A 19,538-nucleotide genomic window follows, 5' to 3' on the forward strand; every position below is an offset into this window, starting at 1 on the left:
TTCTGACAGTTCATTGTTCGTGTATAAAAATGCCTCTGATTTCTGAGTATTAATTTTATATTCTGCCACCTTGCGGAATTCATTTATCAGGTCCAGTAGTTTTTTGACTGAGACTTTAGGGTTTTCTACATACAATATCATATCATCAGCAAATAATGATAGTTTTACTTCTTCTTTTCCAATTTGGATGCTTTTTATTTCTTTTTCTTGTCTGATTGCTGTGGCTAGGACTTCCAGAACTATGTTGAATAAGAATGGTGAAAGGGGGCACCCCTGCCTTGTTCCTGATCTTAAGGGGATTGCTTTTAATTTCTGCCCATTGAGTATGATGTTGGCTGTGGGTTTGTCATAGATGGCCTTTATCATGTTGAGGTATGTTCCCTGTATTCCCACTTTGCTGAGAGATCTGATCATGAATGGGTGCTAGATTTTATCAAATGCTTTTTCTTGCATCTATTGAAATTATCATGTGGTTTTTCTCCTTCCTTTTGTTTATGTGATGAATCACATTGATTTGCAAATATTGTACCAGCCTTGCCTCACAAGAATAAATTCCACTTGATCATGATGTATGATTTTTTTCATAAATTGCTGGATCCAGTTTGCTAATATTTTGTTGAGGATTTTAGCATCTAAATTCATCAGGGATATTAGCCTATAATTTTCTTTTTTTGTGTTGTCTTTGCCTGGTTTTAGAATCAGAATTATACTCGCCTCATAAAAGAAACTTGGAAGTCTTCCTTCCTCTTCAATTTTTGAAAAGTTTGAGAAGGATAGGAGTTAGTTCTTCTTTAAATATTTGGAAGAATTCACTTGTAAGCCATCAGGCCTTTTCTTTTTTGGGAGTTTTTTGATAACTGTTTCAATCTCATTTGTTGTAATTGGTCTGTTTAGGTTTTCTGATTCTTCCAGATTAATTTTTGGAAGATTATATGTTTCAAGAAATTTGTCTCATCTAGGTTGTCTACTTTTTTGGCATACATTTCTTCATAGTATTTTCTTACAATATTTTTTATTTCTGTTGTATCAGTTGTTATTTCTCCACTCTCATTTCTAATTTTATTTATTTGAGTCCTCTCTCTCTTTTTCTTGGTGAGTCTGGTTAAAGGTTCATCAATCTTGTTTACCTTTTCAAAGAACCAGCTCCTGGTTTCATTGATCCTCTGTATTGTTTCTTTAGCCTCTATGTCATTTATTTCTGCTCTGATCTTTATTATTTCCTTCTTTCTACTAGCTCTGGGTTTTACTTGCTGTTCTTTTTCTAGTTCTTTTAGATGCAGGGTCAAGTTGTTTATTTGAGCTTTTTTTTAGCTTCTTAAGGTATGCCTGTACTACTATGAACTTCCCTCTCAGGACTTCTTTTGCTGTGTCCCATAAATTTTGAGCTGATGTATGCTCATTATCGTTCGTTTCTAAAAATTTTTTTATTTCTTCTTTGATCTCATTGTTAACCCATTCATTATTTAATAACATGATATTTAGTTTCCAAGTGTTTGAGTATTTTTCAGTTTTTTTGTTGTGGTTGATTTCTAGTTTCATGCTGTTGAGATCAGAGAAAGTGCTCGATATGATTTCAATCTTCTTAAATTTGTTGAGACTGCTTTTGTGCCCTAACATGTGGTCTATCCTAGAGAATGTACCATGAGCACTTGAAAGGAATGTATATTCTGCTGCTTTAGGGTCAAAGATTCTGAAGATATCTATTAAATACATTTGATCTAGTGTGTCCCTTAAGCCTGCTGTTTCTTTGTTATTTATTTATTTATTTATTTATTTATTTATTTATTTATTTATATTTTTCTGAAGCTGGAAACAGGGAGAGACAGTCAGACAGACTCCCACATGCGCCCGACCAGGATCCACCCGGCACGCCCACCAGGGGCGAAGCTCTGCCCACCATGGGGCAATGCTCTGCCCCTCTGGGGCTTCGCTCTGCCGCGACCAGAGCCACTCTAGCGCCTGGGGCAGAGGCCAAGGAGCCATCCCCAGCGCTCGGGCCATCCTTGCTCCAATGGAGCCTTGGCTGCGGGAGGGTAAGAGAGAGACAGAGAGGAAGGGGGGGGGGGTTAGAGAAGCAAATGGGCACTTCTCCTATGTGCCCTGGCCGGGAATCGAACCCGGGTCCCCCACACGCCAGGCCGACGCTCTACCGCTGAGCCAACCGGCCAGAGCTGCTGTTTCTTTGTTAATTTTCTTTCTTGAGGATCTATCTAGTGATGTTAGTGGGGTATTGAAATCCCCTACTATTATAGTATTGCTGTTGATCTCGCCCTTTAAATCCATCAAAATCTGCTTTATATATTTAGGTGCTCCTATATTAGGTGCGTAGATATTTATAATGGTTATATCTTCCTGTTGGATTGCTCCCATTATCATTATGTAGTGACCTTCTTTATCTCTTACTATAGTTGTTGTTTTAAAGTCCATTTTGTCTGCTTTAAATATTGCTACTCCAGCTTTTTTTTCATTTCCATTTGCGTGAAATATTTTTTTCTATCCTTTTATATTCAGTCTATGTGCATCTTTTGTTTTAAGGTGTGTCTCTTGTAGACAGCATATGTATGGGTCCTGTTTTCTTATCCATACAGCTACCCTATGTCTTTGGTTATTATTGATATGTAGTTGTTAATTGCCATTTTATTCTTTAAAATTGTATTCCTCTTTTGCTATATTCTTTTTCTCCTTTGATCTGTTTGCAATAGGCCCCTTAGCATTTCTTGCAGCACTGGTTTGGTTGTAGTGAATTCCTTGAGTTTATTTTTGTCTGGAAAGCTTTTTATTTCTCCTTCTATTTTAAATGATAGCCTTGCCCTGGCCGGTTGGATCAGTGGTAGAGCATCAGCCTGGTATGCAGGAGTCCTGGGTTTGATTCCCAGCCAGGGCACACAGGAGAAGCGCCCATCTGCTTCTGCACCCCTCCCCCTCTCCTTCCTCTCTATCTCTCTGTTCCCCTCCTGCAGCCAAAGTTCCATTGGAGCAAAGTTGGCCCAGGCGCTGAGGATGGCTCTATGGCCTCTGCCTCAGGTGCTAGAATGGCTCTGGTTGCAACAGAGCAACGCCTCAGATGGGCAGAGCATCGCCCCCTGGTGGGCATGCTGGGTGGATCACGGTCTGGCGCATGCAGGAGTCTGTCTTACTGCCTCCCGGTTTCCAACTTCAGAAAAATAAAAAAAATAAAAAACAAAAAAAAAACCCCGAGAGCCTTGTTGGATAAAGTAGTCTTGGTTGTAGGCTCTTATTCTGCATTACTTTGAATATTTCTTGCCATTCCTTTCTGGCCTCAAGTGCTTCTGTTGAGAAGTCAGAAATCATCCTTATGGGGGCTCCTTTGTAGGTGATAGTCTTTTTTTCTCTAGCGGCTTTTAATATTTTCTCTTTATCACTTAGCTTTGGTATTTTAATTATGATGTGTCTTGGTGTAGATTTCTTTGGGTTTCTCTTTAACGGAGTTCTTTGTGCTTCTTGAACATGTGAGACCTTTTCCTGCCTTAATTGAGGGAAGTTTTCAGCTATAATATGTTTGAACAAAGTCTCTATCCCTTGTTCTTTCTCTTCTTCTTCAGGAACCTCTATGTTGCAGATGTTATTTCTTTTCATGTTGTCACAGAGCTCTCTTAGAGTTTCCTCAGACTTTTTGAGTCTCTTTTCTTTTTTCTGCTCTGCTTCCGTGCCTTCATTTATCTTGTCCTCTAACTCACTGATTCGATTATCAGCTTCATCCATCCTGCTTTTAATTCCTTCCATTGTGTTCTTCATTTCTGATATTGTATTTGTCATTTCTGACTGATTTTTTTTATTATTTCAATGTCCTTTTTTATATTTGCTATCTCTTTATTTAGGTGTTCATAATTACCATCTATTGTTGTTCTAATATTTTTGAGCATCCTAACAATTGTTATTTTAAACTCTGCATCTGGTAATTTGGTTATATCTGATTCATTCAGGTCCTTTTCTGGGGATTTCTCTTGATTCATTTGTGTTACATTTCTCTGCCTTCTCATTTTGTCTGTGTAAAAGAAGGTTTTGGCCACTGGAGTCCACTGGTTGTGGCCTCTGTGTTCCCTAGGTGTGGTCTGTCTGCAGGCCCACAACCCCCTCTGCTGTTGCTGCCTAGGATATTCGGGTATGGGTGTTGCCGGAGCCTGCCCACTGGGGTTGTTGTTGTGGTTTCTGCCTCTCCTTCACGGGAGTGGCTGTGATCACGTGCTCAAGTGTACAAGCCTTGGTGGCCTTGGCCTTCGCCCCGCCCCCGTGCGTGGCATTATGCTTGGCCCTGAGGGCAGGGGTGAGCACCTTTGCTCAGCTGCAGGTCTCTGCCTGATTTCGGGCTTTTACGCTGCCCCTGCAGGAGAAGCCCACTAGTGGGACGGCTGCAAACCTTGGCTCCACAGGCCAGGCGGGGCTGTGTGCCCACGCTCAGTAGCAGGACTCCGCCTGTTTGGGCTTTTGGCTCCACCCCCACGGGAAGAGCCGGCTCCCACTTTAGGCTACAAGTCTGGGTTCTGAGGGCGGGGCAAGGCTGCACTCCTGCGCCCTTGCTCAAGGGCAGGTCTCCACGCCCCTAGGGCTCCTGCCCTTCCCCTGCAGACTGGATTGCAGGCGGCCTGCAGCTGGGCTTGACCACTTTCACGTGTCCCCTCCTCCCCAGTTGGGCAAGACTGAGCTCACACCTGGGCCTTGGTGGCCAGCGGGCTTCCGCCCTTGCCAACAGAACCATGCTTCCGCGTCCCACCACCGCCCACCCTGAGGTGAGCCCTCAGCCGTGTGGATGGGGGCGATGCAGCTCAGACTCTTACACTCACTACTGTAGTCTCGAAAGCTCCCTCCTTCTAAGCGACTCTGCTCTGAGTGCCATGGGAGAGTTTGGCTGGTGTCCTGCTTCCCTTTGCTGGTATTGCTATTTCCAGGGGAAATATTCACTTCAGATTTGGGGAGTGACTCATCCCAGGGGTTAGGGTGGCTGTCTCTCTAAATGTTTCTCCCTGTGCCTCCTAGATTACACTCTCTTCCTGCTACTCCAGTCCTCTCCTCTCTCCCCGTTCCCTGGAGCCCCCGGTGAGTGGTTGTGAGAGAGGTGTTCTGCGCAGTCCCTTTAAGAAGAATCCTGGGTCTGAGAAATCAGTCTCTTTCTCACAAACAGTTTCCTGTCTTGTTTCCAGCTAAATACTGTCCATACGCCTCTTCTAGGCTCTGGGGCTGCAGGCTGGGGCTTTGTTCCTGGAACTCAGGACCCTCTCTCTGCTAAACTCACTTCCCACCACGCAAGTCTCTCCCAGCTGCCGTTTGCTCTGGGGAGCTTGGCAGCCCTCTCCACGTTTCTGCTTTTCCTATCAGTCTCAGTGTGTGCCTTCTTCAGTGTTCCTTGGTTGAAAAATCCTCTTAGTTTAGTCCAAAGTTCAAGCACCCATTTCTTAAGAGGTGTTTTCACTTGAACTTCATCTCAATATCCTTAGGCAGCCCTGGCCTGTTGGTTCAGTGGATAGAGTGTTGGCCTGGTGTACAGTGTCCTGGATTTGTTCCCCAGTGAAGGTACACATAAGAAGTGACCATCTGCTTCTCTTTCCCTCCTTCTCTTTCTCTTTCCTTCCCACAGCCAGTGGCTTAATTAGTTCGAGCATCATCCCTGGATGCTAAGGATAGCTCAATTGGTCCGAGCATCAGCCTCAGGTGCTCAGGACAGCTTGGTACTCAAGCATTTGCCCCAGACAGGGGTTGCTGGGTAAATCCTATTTGGGGCACATGCGGGAGTCTGTCTCACGAATGCCCCTCCTCACACTTAAAAAAATATCCTTGGCCCTGGCCGGTTGGCTCAGCGGTAGAGCGTCGGCTTGGCGTGTGGGGGACCCGGGTTCGATTCCCGGCCAGGGCACATAGGGGAAGCGCCCATTTGCTTCTCCACCCCCCCTCCTTCCTCTCTGTCTCTCTTCCCCTCCCGCAGCCAAGGCTCCATTGGAGCAAAGATGGCCCAGGCGCTGGGGATGGCTCCTTGGCCTCTGCCCCAGGTGCTAGAGTGGCTCTGGTCGTGGCAGAGCGATGCCCCGGAGGGGCAGAGTATCGCCCCCTGGTGGGCAGAGCTTCGCCCCTGGTGGGCGTGCCAGGTGGATCCCGGTTGGGCGCATGCGGGAGTCTGTCTGACTGTCTCTCCCCGTTTTCAGCTTCAGAAAAATACAAAATATATATATATATATATCCTTAGGCAAATATGATAAAAAGGAGTCCATTTCAAACTCTAAGAGTGTTAAAACCATATCCAGAAACAAAAAGCAAAAATTACACATCTCAGGCCTTCCAGGAACTAAGACTCTTTGAACCTAAGCACCTTGGAGATTCTAGGAACTGAAAGCAAAGGTACCACACTGAATAAATTCACAGGGGGAATGAGGAGCAATCCTTACCCAGCAAGACCAGACTCCTATGCGTCTCATGCACACCTCCCTGAGGAGGGTTCAGCTGCCCCCACTGGGTGAGAGCCTCAGCCATATCCCCGATATTCAGCAGCTCCTGAAAAATCAAACATATCATGCTCAGCGAGGGACCTCTTTCCAGAGGCCTCTGGGAAGGACTCAAACCAGCAGCACAGAAGAAGGAAGACAGGAAGGACAGGAAGGTTAGACATCTCTTCCAACACTAACATTCTCTAGTGTATAGTGGTCCTCCCTTATCCATGGGGAACATGTTCTGAGACCCCCAGCAGATACCTGAAACCTCAAACTGTACCACACCCAACATATACTTTTTTTTCCTGTACATACATACCTTTCCATTTAAAAGAAGCACTTGGGACTTGCCTTTGCCATATCTGAATTGCCAGCATCACTATGCTTGCACATTGGGGCCATTATTAAGTAAAATAGGGCTTACTTGAACACAAGCACTGTGATAGCATGACAGTTGACCTGGTAACAGACATGGCTACTAAAGGACTAACAAGAAGTAGCCTAAACAGAGTGGAGCTGCTGGACAAAGGAATGACTCATGTCCTGGGCAGGCTGGAGCAGAACAGCACAAGATTTCATCATGCTACTCGAAGCAGAGCATGGTTTAAAACTTATGAACTGTTTATTTCTGGAATTTTCCATTTAATATTTTTGGATCATGGTTGACTGTAGGTAATTGAAATTGCAAAAGCTAAATTGTAGATAAGGGGGGACAGCTGTATTTATAGCCACAGACTGGCTCCTTGCCTCCATGCATTAGGACTACATGTTACCTGCAAGTAAGAAGGAAAGCATCTTTGATGTAAAACCTAAAGGTACCAAGTTATTAGTTTATATATCAATAAATTAAATTACAGAACTATAGATCCTTACTCCAGGCATCCCTAAACTACGGCCCAAGGGCCACATGCGGCCCCCTAAGGTCATTTATCCAGCCCCCGCCGCACTTCTGGAAGGAGCACCTCTTTCATTGGTGGTCAGTGAGAGGAGCACTGTATGTGGCGGCCCTCCAATGGTCTGAGGGACAGTGAACTGGCCCTCTGTGTAAAAAGTTTGGGGACCCCTGATTTAGACTTAGGAAAGTAGAGAAAATATAATAATGCATGAGGTATTTTCCTTATTGTATGATTTTAAAATGCAAAAGGTCCAAGAAATATAAAATATTTATCTCTAATTTTCCTTTGAGAATAAAATCAGTCCACTATATATTAAACATTGAGATGTTTGCTAAACAAATCACAGAAATAAGTTTGTTTGTAAAAGAGTTCTTGCCAAAGTGTTCTCAATATCTCTCCGAGGTCCTGATGGGTCTGACTCCCGCCTGCACCTACCCTTAGCCCCATCATACACTGGAGGCCACCTTTCAGCTGCTGGAAAACTGCCATTCCATCTGGTCCCTTTTCATGTGCCACTTCCTGTTCTTGAATGCTCCCCCCCATGCATCCTTTAGCTTATTTTCCCCCTTTCTTTTCAGTTTTTGTAATCCCACTCATACTTCAGATCTCAGCTCAACTGTCACCTCCTCAGGGAAGCCGTCCCTGACTCTGGGTTGTAGCACCGTGCTCCTTCCCTTCTCTTGGATCATGTACACTTTGAGGAGACTTCCTGATTAACATCTCTCTGTCCCATTCAAGCTAAACTCCTTGAGAGCCAGGGCCAGGTCTGTTTTTCCTCACTGAAGCAGCCCCAGTACCTGGCACACAGCAGGAACACTGTCACTATTTCTCAGAAAAGAAGGAAGAAATACTTGAACGAGAATTAGTAGAATCAACTTTATAAAAGGAGTGTTCTATAAAAGTGCATGGAAACAGAGGTGGGGAAGGGAACAGAATATATCAAACAGAAATTGCCTTCCCCGAGACTTGGAGGGCCAGAGTCTGGAGAAGCTACTGGCAAAGGTGGATCAGGACGAAGCCAAGATGCTGCAGTGCATTACGGCGCACAGGGAGCTGGAGCTGGAGTTCTACCAATAGGATAACCTGATGGCCTTGGACTGAACTCCCCCACAGGCCTGTAACACAGGGGACCCACACTGGAGGCTGAACTGAGGTCCCTGGTGGGACAACATACAGCTGCTCATTGATCAGCTGTGGCTGTGGCAGTGCCCACAGAACACGTGGAAGAAGCGCAGTGGTACAGCTACAGAGCCCACCACTCACCTGCCCCATGAGAAGCCTGTACCCAGCCGCGGCTGCTTACACATCAGCAGCCGTTTGTGTGCCCCAAAGACATCCAACCCTAGATGACCAATCTGGTGTGGGATGAGATGAGTGGCCAGTGGGGTGCCACTACCAGCACACCTGGATGACATCAAGGAATGGCTAATTGAAGTGCCTGGTAGTGCCGACTCCTTGGAGGACCAGTTGGCCAAGCAGATTCTGGCTAAAAGGAACAGGCAGCCAAGAAAGAGCTGAACCAGCCATGTAACTTAGATGCACACAAGATGCAGCTGCCCAGCTCAGCTGGCATGTACCCTATGGGACACCAGAGTAAGGAGGAGCTGGGCTGCATCTTGCAAGTGGCCAAGGTTTCCAGCACTTCTGTGGGGCACTTCCAAGGCTGCTTGCCCAGTGGTCCCCAACCTTTTTTGGGCCATGGACCTTTTTTTTTTTTAAATTTTATTTATTTTTTTATTTTTCACAGAGACAGAGAGTGAGTCAGAGAGAGGGATAGACAGGGACAGACAGACAGGGACGGAGAGAGATGAGAAGCATCAATCATTAGTTTTTCATTGCATGCTGCAACACCTTACTTGTTCATTGACTATTTTCTCATATGTTCCTTGACCGTGGGCCTTCAGCAGACTGAGTAACCCCTTGCTGGAGCTAGGGACCTTGGGTCCAAGCTGGTGAGCCTTGCTCAAACCAGATGAGCCCGCACTCAAGCTGGCGACCTTGGGGTCTCGAACCTGGGTCCTTCTGCATCCCAGTCCAATGCTCTATTGACTGCGCCACCGCCTGGTCAGGCCACGGACCAGTTTAATATCAGAAAATATTTTCATGACCAGCCTCTAGGGTGGGATGGATAAATGTATCACGTGACCGAGACAAGTGTCAAGAGTGAGTCTTAGACGGATGTAACAGAGGGAATCTGATCATTTTTTAAAAATAAAACATCGTTCAGACTTAAATATAAATAAAATGAAAATAATGTAAGTTATTTATTCTTTCTCTGCGGACCGGTACCAAATGGCCCACGGACCGGTACCAGTCCACGGCCCAGGGGTTGGGGACCACTGTGCTTGCCCAAACAGAAGATACCCAGGAGCTCCAGCAAGAAGAGAAAGTTCTAGCCCTGACCAGATAGTTCAGTTGGTTAGACCATTGTCCGGATATGCAGAGGTTGCCAGTTTGATCTGCAGTCAGGGCACATACAGATACAGATTGATGTTTCTGTCTCTCTCTCTTGCCTTTCCTCTTTAAAATCAATAAATAAAATTTTAAGAAGAAAAAGAAGTTTCAATCCCTTTTCTGGGACTTTGCAGTAGAGAAAATAGAGCCAGCTGGAGACTGGAGATGCTGCAAATCACAAACAGCAAAAAGCTTCAGCTGGATGTGACAAGGGCCACCAATAAGCCAGAGAAGGGGGGACTAGGAAGAGGTGGCCAAGAAGAGGAAAATGAGCCACAAGGGCAAGAAAAAAGGGGCCAGCTGGGTTCTGGAGGCAAGAAGAAAGGGGTTCACCCAGTTAGGGGGATGGAGAAAGTAGGTTCTGGAGGCAAGATGAACTCTAGGCCAGTGGTCCCCAACATTTTTTGGGCAATGGAAATATTTTCACGGACCGGCCTTTAAGGTGGGACGGATAAATGCACAAAATAAAATTATGCGACTGGCATAAAAACTGTGGTATTTTTAAATATAATTGTCGAACTTACAAAACAAGTGTCAAGAGTGAGTCTTAGATGGATGTAATAGAGAGAATCAGGTCATTTTTTAAAAATAAAACATCGTTCAGACTTAAATATAAATAAAATGGAAATAATGTAAGATATTTATTCTTTCTCTGTGGACCAGTACCAAATGGCCCATGGACTGGTACCGGTTCGCGGCCCGGGGGTTGGGGACCACTGCTCTAGGCCACCTGGCTTGGGTGGCAAGAGGATAGGAGGGCAACACTAAGTTGGTTTATAAGCACCTGCTTATAAACCAATAACTAGTATAAATGTTAAGGTCTAAGTCTTGTAGGGGATGCAGAAGGTGGCTACTGCCTTCATTGAGCTTGAGGTTGAAGAGATAGAACTGTCCTCCTCTCAAGATAGCATGTAAATGTGGACTTATATATTAATGTGTTTCCAACAACCAGTTCTCTGGCTGGAGATTTAAAAGATGTATTTGATAACCTAAGAACTAGGGAAAGAACTTGGTCAAAACTGAAAAAGGACATTTGAGAAATGGAAGATGGCAGTGGAGTAGGCAGACACACAGACTGCCATCTCCTACCACCAAACTGGATTACAAATTAATTTAGGAACAATCATCATAAAAAACTAACCTTGGACTAAAAGAACAGGACTCAAAAACCAAGGAGCACAGAAGAATCCACACCAATCTTGCTAGGGAGTGCGGGGACGTGGTGGGTGTTCTCTGCTCCTAGGAGCAAGGGAAGACTGAGGGTCTAGAAGGGCTCTCATTACAAGAAGAGAGACCCTCAGAGGCGGGGACCCTCAGTCTCAGAAACAGAGACCCAGCCTAGATACCCAGGGACTGGAGGAGACAGCCAGACAGTATTGAGTGGGGAGAAGAGAGAAAGTTCTGTATGTGGGAAGCAGCTGGGGTGCCATAAAGGGACAGAGAAGAAAATATCGCTCACAGCCACTTGCCTGGGGATCCACGGGCTCTGAGGGCTGATAGGACTGACTGGTCAAGAATAAGGAAAGTGGGGAGAGCGAGACAAATGGTGATGGGGAGAGGAGTGCCTGGGCCGACCTGAATTAAGCTGACTCAGTCTCTCATGCGGAGGCAGCCATAGCTGGGGGAGGGGTTGATCCTTCCACCCAGCACAAGCTTAAAGTGGATCCAGGTGTCCCACCTTGAAAGAGCTCTCCAGCTCCAATCGTGAAAGACATGACAGAAAGGAGGAAGTAAGGAGAAGGGGCAGTGACTCAGGTTTCCAGGGGGACCTGAGCTACACCTCCCCTTCATACTGAAAATGCCCCACCCTCAGAGAGTAACTGGCAGAACACACACCTTCAGATTCTCAGACATCACACCCACCGCATTCCTGGATACAGTTTCTTTTTCTTTTTTTTTTGTATTTTTCTGAGGCTGGAAACAGAAGGCAGTCAGACAGACTCCTGCATGCGCCCGACCAGGATCCACCCGGCATGCCCACCAGGGGGCGATGCTCTTCCCATCTGGGGCATTGCTCTGCCGCAATCAGAGCCATTCTAGCGCCTGAGGCAGAGGCCACAGAGCCATCCTCAGCACCCAGGCAAACTTTGCTCCAATGGAGCCTCGGCTGCAGGAGGGGAAGAGACAAACAGAGAGGAAGGAGAGGGGGAGGGGTGGAGAAGCAGATGGACGTTTCTCCTGTGTACCCTGGCCAGGAATCGAACCCGGGACTCCTACACACCAGGCTGATGCTCTACCACTGAGCCAACCGGCCAGGGCCCTGGATACAGTTTCAACTAAGCCCCCTGCTGAGATCAACAAACAAGCTCCCTGCTGAGTTAAGCAAACAGACAGCAGGCAAATCATGACTTTAAAGTAGCTCTACTAATTAAGGACACTACAACTTAAGCCTGCAAACCACACACAGAAACAATGAGAAGACAGAGGAACATAAGAAAAATCCCCCCAAAAAGAACTGGATGAAAAAAAAAAAAAAAAAGAATTGGATGAAATGGAAGTAATCAAATTACCAAATGCAGAGTTTAAAATAAGGATTGTTAGGATGCTTAAGGATCTCAAAGCTACAATGGATGGACTTAATGAGCACTTAAATAAAGTGTAAGCATCAAAAAAGACACTGAAATCATAAAAAGAAACCAGACAGAAATGACAAACACAATATCAGAAATGAAGACTACACTAGAAGCAATTAAAAGCAGGCTGGATGAAGCAGAGGGTCAAATCAGCGACTTAGAGGACAAGATAATCGAAAGCATGGAAGCAGAACAACAAAAAGAAAAGAGGATCAAAAAGTCTGAGAAAACTCTAAGAGAGCTCTGTGACAACATGAAGAGAAACAATATCCACATAATAGGGGTTTCTAAAGGAAAAGAGAAAGAACAACAGATAGAAAACCTGATTGAAGAACTCATACTTGAAAAGTTCCCTAAATTGATGAAGGAGTCACAGGTTCAAGAAGCACAGAGAACCCCATTTAAAAAGAACCCAAAGAGACCCACACCAAGACATATCATAATCAAAATACCAAAGCTAAGAAATATAAAAACTGCAAGAGAAAAGCAGTCAATCACCTACAAAGGAGCTCCCATAAGGATGACATCTGACTTTTCAACAGAAACACTTGAGGCCAGAAGGGAATGGCAAGAAATATTCAAAGTAATGCAGAACAAGAACCTACAACCAAGACTTCATTATCCAGCAAGGCTATCGTTTAAAATTGAAGGATGCCTGACCTGGTGGTGGTGCAGTGGATAGAGCATCGGACTGGGATGCAGAAGGACCCAGGTTCAAGACCCCAAGGTCGCCAGCTTGAGTGCGGGCTCATCTGGTTTGAGCGAGGCTCACCAGCTTGGACCCAGGGTCGCTGGCTCCAGCAAGGGGTTGCTCGGTCTGCTGAAGGCCCACGGTCAAGGCACATGTGAGAAAGCAATCAATGAACAACTACTAAGGTGTTGCAACGCGCAATGAAAAACTAATGATTGATGCTTCTCATCTCTCTCCGTTCCTGTCTATCCCTCTCTCTGACTCACTCTCTGTCTCTGTGAAAAATAAATAAATAAAATTTTTAAAAAAAGAAACACCTTAAAGAAAAAATAATAATAATAAAATAAAATAAAATTGAAGGAGAAATAAAAAGCTTCCCAGACCAAAAAAAAAAAAAAAAAGAAATTCAAGGAATTCATTACAATCAAACCAATGCTGCAAGAAATGTTAAGGGGCCTCCTATAAATAAAACAAAGTGGTGAAAAAATCTAGTAAAAGAGGAATGTAGATTTAAAGAATAAAATGGCAATAAACAACTACATATCAATAAATGTAAATGGACTAAATACTCTAATCAAAAGACATAGGGTAGCTGCATGGATAAGAAAACAGGACCTGTACATATGCTGTCTACAAGAGACCAACCTCAAAACAAAAGATACACATAGACTGAAAGTAAAAGGATGGAAAAAAATATTTCATGCAAATGGAAATTAAAAAAAAAAAGCTGGGGTAGCAATACTTATATCTGACAAAATATACTTTAAAACAAAGATGGTAGTAAGGGATAAAGAAGGTCACTACATAATGATAAAGGGAGAAAATCCAACAGGAGAAGATAACCATTATACATATCTATGCACCTAACATAGGAGCACCTAAATATATAAAGCAGACTTTGATGGACATAAAGGGAGAGATCAACAGCACTACTATAATAGTTGGGAATGTCAATACCCCACTAACATCACTGGATAGATCCTCAAGAAAGAAAATTAACAAAGAAACAGCAGACTTAAGGGACACACTAGATCAAATGGATTTAATAGATATCTTCAGAACCTTTGACCCAAAAGCAGCAGAATATACATTCTTTTCAAGTGCTTATGGTACATTCTCTAGGATAGACCACATGTTAGGGCACAAAGCAGTCTCAACAAATTTAAGAAGATGAAATCATATCAAGCATCTTCTCTGATCACAATGGCATGAAACTAGAAATCAGTTAGAAATACTGAAAAACACTCAGACACTTGGAAACTAAATAGCATGTTATTAAATAATGAATGGGTTAACGAGATCAAAGAAGAAATAAAAAATTTCCTTGAAACAAATGAAAATAAGCATACAACAACTCAAACTTTATGGAACACAGCAAAAGCAGTTTTGAGAGGGAAGTTCATAGCATTACAGGCATAACTTAAGAAGCTAGAAAAAGCTCAAATAAACAACTTAACCCAACAACTAAAAGAACGAGAAAAAGGACAGCAAGTAAAACCCAGAGGAAGTAGAAGGAAGGAAATAATAAAGATCAGAGCAGAAATAAATGACATAGACGCTAAAGAAACAATACAGAGGATCAATGAAACCAAGAGCTGGTTCTTTGAAAAGGTAAACAAGATCGATGAACCTTTTAAGAGACTCACCAAGAAAAAAAGAGAGAGGACTCAGATACATAAAATTAGAAATGAAAGTGGAGAAGTAACAACTGACACAGCAGAAATACAAAGGATTGTAAGAAAATACTATGAAGAACTGTATGTCAAAAAATTATACAACCTAGGTAAAATGGACAAATTCCTCAAAACATAATCTTTCAAAAATCAATCTGGAAGAATCAGAAAACCTAAACAGACCGATTACAACAAATGAGATCAAAACAGTTATCAAAAAACTGCCAACAAACAAAAGCCCTTGGCCAGATGGCTTCACAGGTGAATTTCATCAAATATTCAAAGAATTAACTCCTATCTTTTCCAAGCTATTTCAAAAATTCAGGAGGAGGTAAGACTTCCAAGCTCCTTTTATGAGGCGACCATAATTCTGATTCCAAAACCAGGCAAAGACAATACAAAGGAAGAAAAATTATAGGCCAATATTCCTGATGAATTTAGATGCTAAATTCTCAACAAAATATTAGCAAACCAGATCCAGCAATATATGAAAATATATATGATGATCAAATGGGATTTATTCTGGGGAGGCAAGGGTGGTACAATATTTGCAAATCAATCAATGTGATTCATCACATAAACAATAAGAAGGAGAAAAACCACATGATAATATCAATAGATGCAGAAAAAGCATTTGACACAATACAGCACCCATTTATGATCAAAACTCTCAGCAAAGTGGGAATACAGGGAACATACCTCAACATGATAAAGGCCATCTATGACAAACCCACGGCCCACATCATACTCAATGGGCAAAAATTAAAAGCAATCTCAAGATCAGGAACAAGGCCTGACCAGGCGGTGGCGCAGTGGATAGAGCATTGGACCGGGATGCAGAGGACCCAGGTTCAAGACCCCAAGGTCCCCAGCTTGAATGTGAACTCATCTGGTTTGAGCAAGGCTCACCAGCTTGGACCTAAGCTCACTGGCTTGAGCAAGGGGTTACTTGGTCCTTTGAAGGCCTGTGGTCAAGGCACATATGAGAAAGCAATCAATGAACAACTAAGGTGTCGCAACAAAAAACTAATGATTGATGCTTCTCATCTCTCTCTGTTCCTGTCTGTCTGTCGCTATCTATCCCTTTCTCTGACTCTCTCTCTGTCTCTGTAAAAAAAATTAAGATCAGGAACAAGGCATGGGTGCCCCCTTTCACCACTCTCATTCAACATAGTTCTGGAAGTCCGAGCCACAGCAATCAGACAAGAAAAAGAAATAAAAGACATCCAAATTGGAAAAGAAGAAGTAAAACTATCATTGTTTGCTGATGATATGATACTGTATATAGAAAATCCTAAAGTCTAAGTCAAAAAACTACTGGACCTGATAAATGAATTCAGCAAGGTGGCAGAATATAAAATTAATATTCAGAAATCAGAGGCATTTTTTTTTTGTATTTTTCTGAAGCTGGAAACGGGGAGAGACAGTCAGACAGACTCCCACATGCACCCAACCGGGATCCACCCGGCATGCCCACCAGGGGCGATGCTCTGCCCACCAGGGGGCGATGCTCTGCCCCTCTGGGGTGTCGCTCTGCCGTGACCAGAGCCACTCTAGCGCCTGGGGAAGAGGCCAAGGAGCCATCCCCAGCGCCCGGGCCATCCCTGCTCCAATGGAGCCTCGGCTGCAGGAGGGGAAGAGAGAGACAGAGAGGAAGGAGGGGTGGGGGTGGAGAAGCAAATGGGCGCCTCTCCTATGTGCCCTGGCCAGGAATCAAACCTGGATCCCCCGCACACCAGGCCGACGCTCTACCGCTGAGCCAACCGACCAGGGCCAATCAGAAGCATTTTTATACACCAACAATGAACTATCTGAAAGAGAAATTAAGAAAACAATTCCCTTCACTATTGTAACAAAAAAAATAAAGTACCTAGGAGTAAATTTAACCAAGGAGATTAAAGACTTGTATTCAAAAAATTATGAAACATTGATAAAAGAAATCAAGGAAGATACAAACAAGTGGGAGCATATACCATGTTCATGGATAGGAAGAATAAACATCATTAAAATGTCTATATTACCCAAAGCAATTTATAAATTCAATGCAATTCCTATTAAAATACCAATGGCATATTTCAAAGATATAGAACAAATATTCCAAAAATTTATATGGAACCAAAAAAGAACATGAATAGCCTCAGCAATCTTGAAAAAGAAGAATAAAGTGTGTGGTATCACACTTCCTGAGATCAAGTTGTACTACAAGACCATTGTACTCAAAACAGCTTGGTACTGGCCTAAGAACAGGCATATAGATCAATGGAACAGAACAGAGAATCCAAAAATAAACCCATACTTTTATGGACAATTGATATTTGACAAAGGAAGTAAGAGCATACAATGGAGTACAGACAGTCTCTTTAACAAATGGTGTTGGAAAAATGGACAGCTACCTGCAAAAAAATCAAACTAGACCACCCACTTACACCATTCACAAAAATAAACTCAAAATGGATAAAAGACTTAAATGTAAGTTGTGAAACCATAAGCATCTTAGAAGAAAACATAGGCAGTAAGCTCTCCGACATCTTTTGCAGCAATATATTTGCTGATTTATACCTCCAGGGCCAAGTGAAATAAAGGACAGGATAAACAAATGGCACTATATCAAACTAAAAAGCTTTTGCACAGCTAAAGACAATATGAACAAAATAAAAAGACAAACCACACAATGTGAGAACATATTCGACAATACATCTGATAAGGGGTTAATAACCAAAATTTATAAAGAACTTGTAAAACTTAACACCAGGAAGATAAAAATCCAATCCAAAAATGGCAAAAGAAATGAACAGACACTTCTCCAAAGAGGACATACAAATAGTCAATAGGCATATGAAAAAATGCTCAACATCACTAATCATTAGAGAAATGCAAATTAAAACCACAATGAGATATCACCTCACACCAGTCAGAATGGTGCTCATTAACAAAACAACACATAATAAAGTACTGGAGAGGGTGCAGAGAAAAGGGAATCCTCCTGCACTGCTGGTGGGAATGCATACTGGTACAGCCACTGTGGAAAACAGTATGGAGATTCCTCAAAAAATTAAAAATCGAACTGCCTTTTGACCTAGCCATCCCACTTTTAGGTATATATCCCAAGAACACCACATCACTGATTCAAAATAAGAAATGTACCCCCATGTTTATGGCAGCATTGTTTACAAATGCGAAGATCTGGAAACAGCCTAAGTGTCCATCAATGGACGAGTGGATTAAAAAGCTGTGGTACATATACACAATGGAATACTAGGGGGCCATGAAAAAGAAGGAAATCTTACCTTTTGTGACCATATGGATGGACCTAGAGACTATTATGCTAAGTGAAATAAGCTAGGCAGAGAATGAGAAATATCATATAACCTCTCTCATTTGAGGAATCTAATGAACAATGTGAACGGAGGAATGGAATAGAGGCAGAGGCGGGATCAAAGGGACCAGAAGGAAAGTGTACAGAGAGAAAGAGGATGAGAGGATGGGATCAGAGAAGGGAAAGAGATTGGTGACATTATATACACAGCGTTATAGAGAGCAGAAAAGCAGAAAAGTAAATCCTGCAGGGAAGAGGGGAGGGTGTTGTGGGAAGGGTGACAAGGGGGATGTTGAGGGGAACATGGAGGAGGGGGGATGCATTCGGGGGGACACTAGAATCTATATAAACACAATAAATTAAAAAAACAAAACAAAACTGAAAATGACCCAGTAGCTCAGTTGGTTAGAGCATCGTCCCAATATGCCGAGGTTGTAGGTTCTATCCCCAGTCACGGCACATATAAAAATCAATTAATGAATGCATAAGTAAGTGGAACAGTAAATCAATGTTTATTTTTCTCTCTCTCTCTCGTTCTCTCTCCCTTCTTTTCTCTCTCTAAAAATTAATTTAAAGAATGTTAAATTAATTTTTTAAAAACTGGGAATGAAACAGTCTATATTTTTAAACTTTGGACATGGTATGAGGAAAAGTCTGTATTTCAGAGACTGAGACTGATTTCAGCATTATTTTCATAACAAGTTTCTGTATTTATCAAAGCACACAGATTACATTTTCAAAACTGGCCTTAAAAATAATTGTTGTGCATAAAAATGAGACTAAGAGACATGGACAAGAGTGTGGTGGTTACCAAGGGTGGGGGGGGAGGGAGGACATGGGAGGGAGGGAGGGAGAGAGTTAGGGGGAGGGGGAGGGGCACAGAGAACTAGATAGAGGGTGACGGAGGACAATCTGACTTTGGGCGAGGGGTTTGCAACATAATTTGATGACAAAATAACCTAGACATGTTTTCTTTGAATATATGTACCCTGATTTATTAATGTCATCCCATTACCATTAATAAAAATTTATTAAAAAAAATAATAATAATTGTGAAGTTATTTAATAAAAGTGTGTCTGTATCTAAAAAATAAGAAGTGTATCAAACATTGAAAATAATGCAGAAATGTTTACTCTAGTCTAACTCTGATCTAGATGATAGATACAAAGTTTAGACTGTTTATTAAAATGTGGGACAAGGGAGCAGGGCACTGCTTAGAATCTGTAGTTGGGTCTGCTTACTGCTGCTAAAACAAACTTTTCTAATTCTGTAAAAAAAATTCTACACAACTTCAACTTAAACGAGACACCAATCCCTGGGATGCTAGCAAATGAACCAGTCTTACCATTTTTTGAACCACCACTGTTACCATAGCCCTTGAACATATGTATGAATATAATGGCTAACTTTGTTTATGATCAGTATTCTAATGTTTACAATATAGCCCAGTTCAAGAACAACTGTTAAAACAATTCACATAATGAAATAAGTTTAAAA

The 19,538-nt window shown here is 42.8% G+C and overlaps 1 protein-coding gene and 1 pseudogene across 6 annotated transcripts in view; one reads left to right on the top strand and one right to left on the bottom strand.

Moving 5' to 3' along the window:
• Positions 1-19,538, bottom strand: part of ZNF892 (zinc finger protein 892) — a 31,953-nt gene that overhangs the window by 10,193 nt on the left and 2,222 nt on the right. For all 6 annotated transcript variants that reach the window (XM_066267725.1, XM_066267719.1, XM_066267720.1 and 3 more), the window contains exon 3: positions 6,396-6,501. In XM_066267725.1, coding sequence (XP_066123822.1) covers positions 6,396-6,501 — 106 coding nt within the window. The remainder of the gene's footprint in view (positions 1-6,395; positions 6,502-19,538) is intronic.
• LOC136328651 (ribosome biogenesis regulatory protein homolog) lies at positions 7,204-9,743 on the top strand (annotated as a pseudogene).

The sequence above is a fragment of the Saccopteryx bilineata genome, chromosome 3 (assembly GCF_036850765.1).
Source record: "Saccopteryx bilineata isolate mSacBil1 chromosome 3, mSacBil1_pri_phased_curated, whole genome shotgun sequence".
Classification (NCBI taxonomy): domain Eukaryota; kingdom Metazoa; phylum Chordata; class Mammalia; order Chiroptera; family Emballonuridae; genus Saccopteryx; species Saccopteryx bilineata.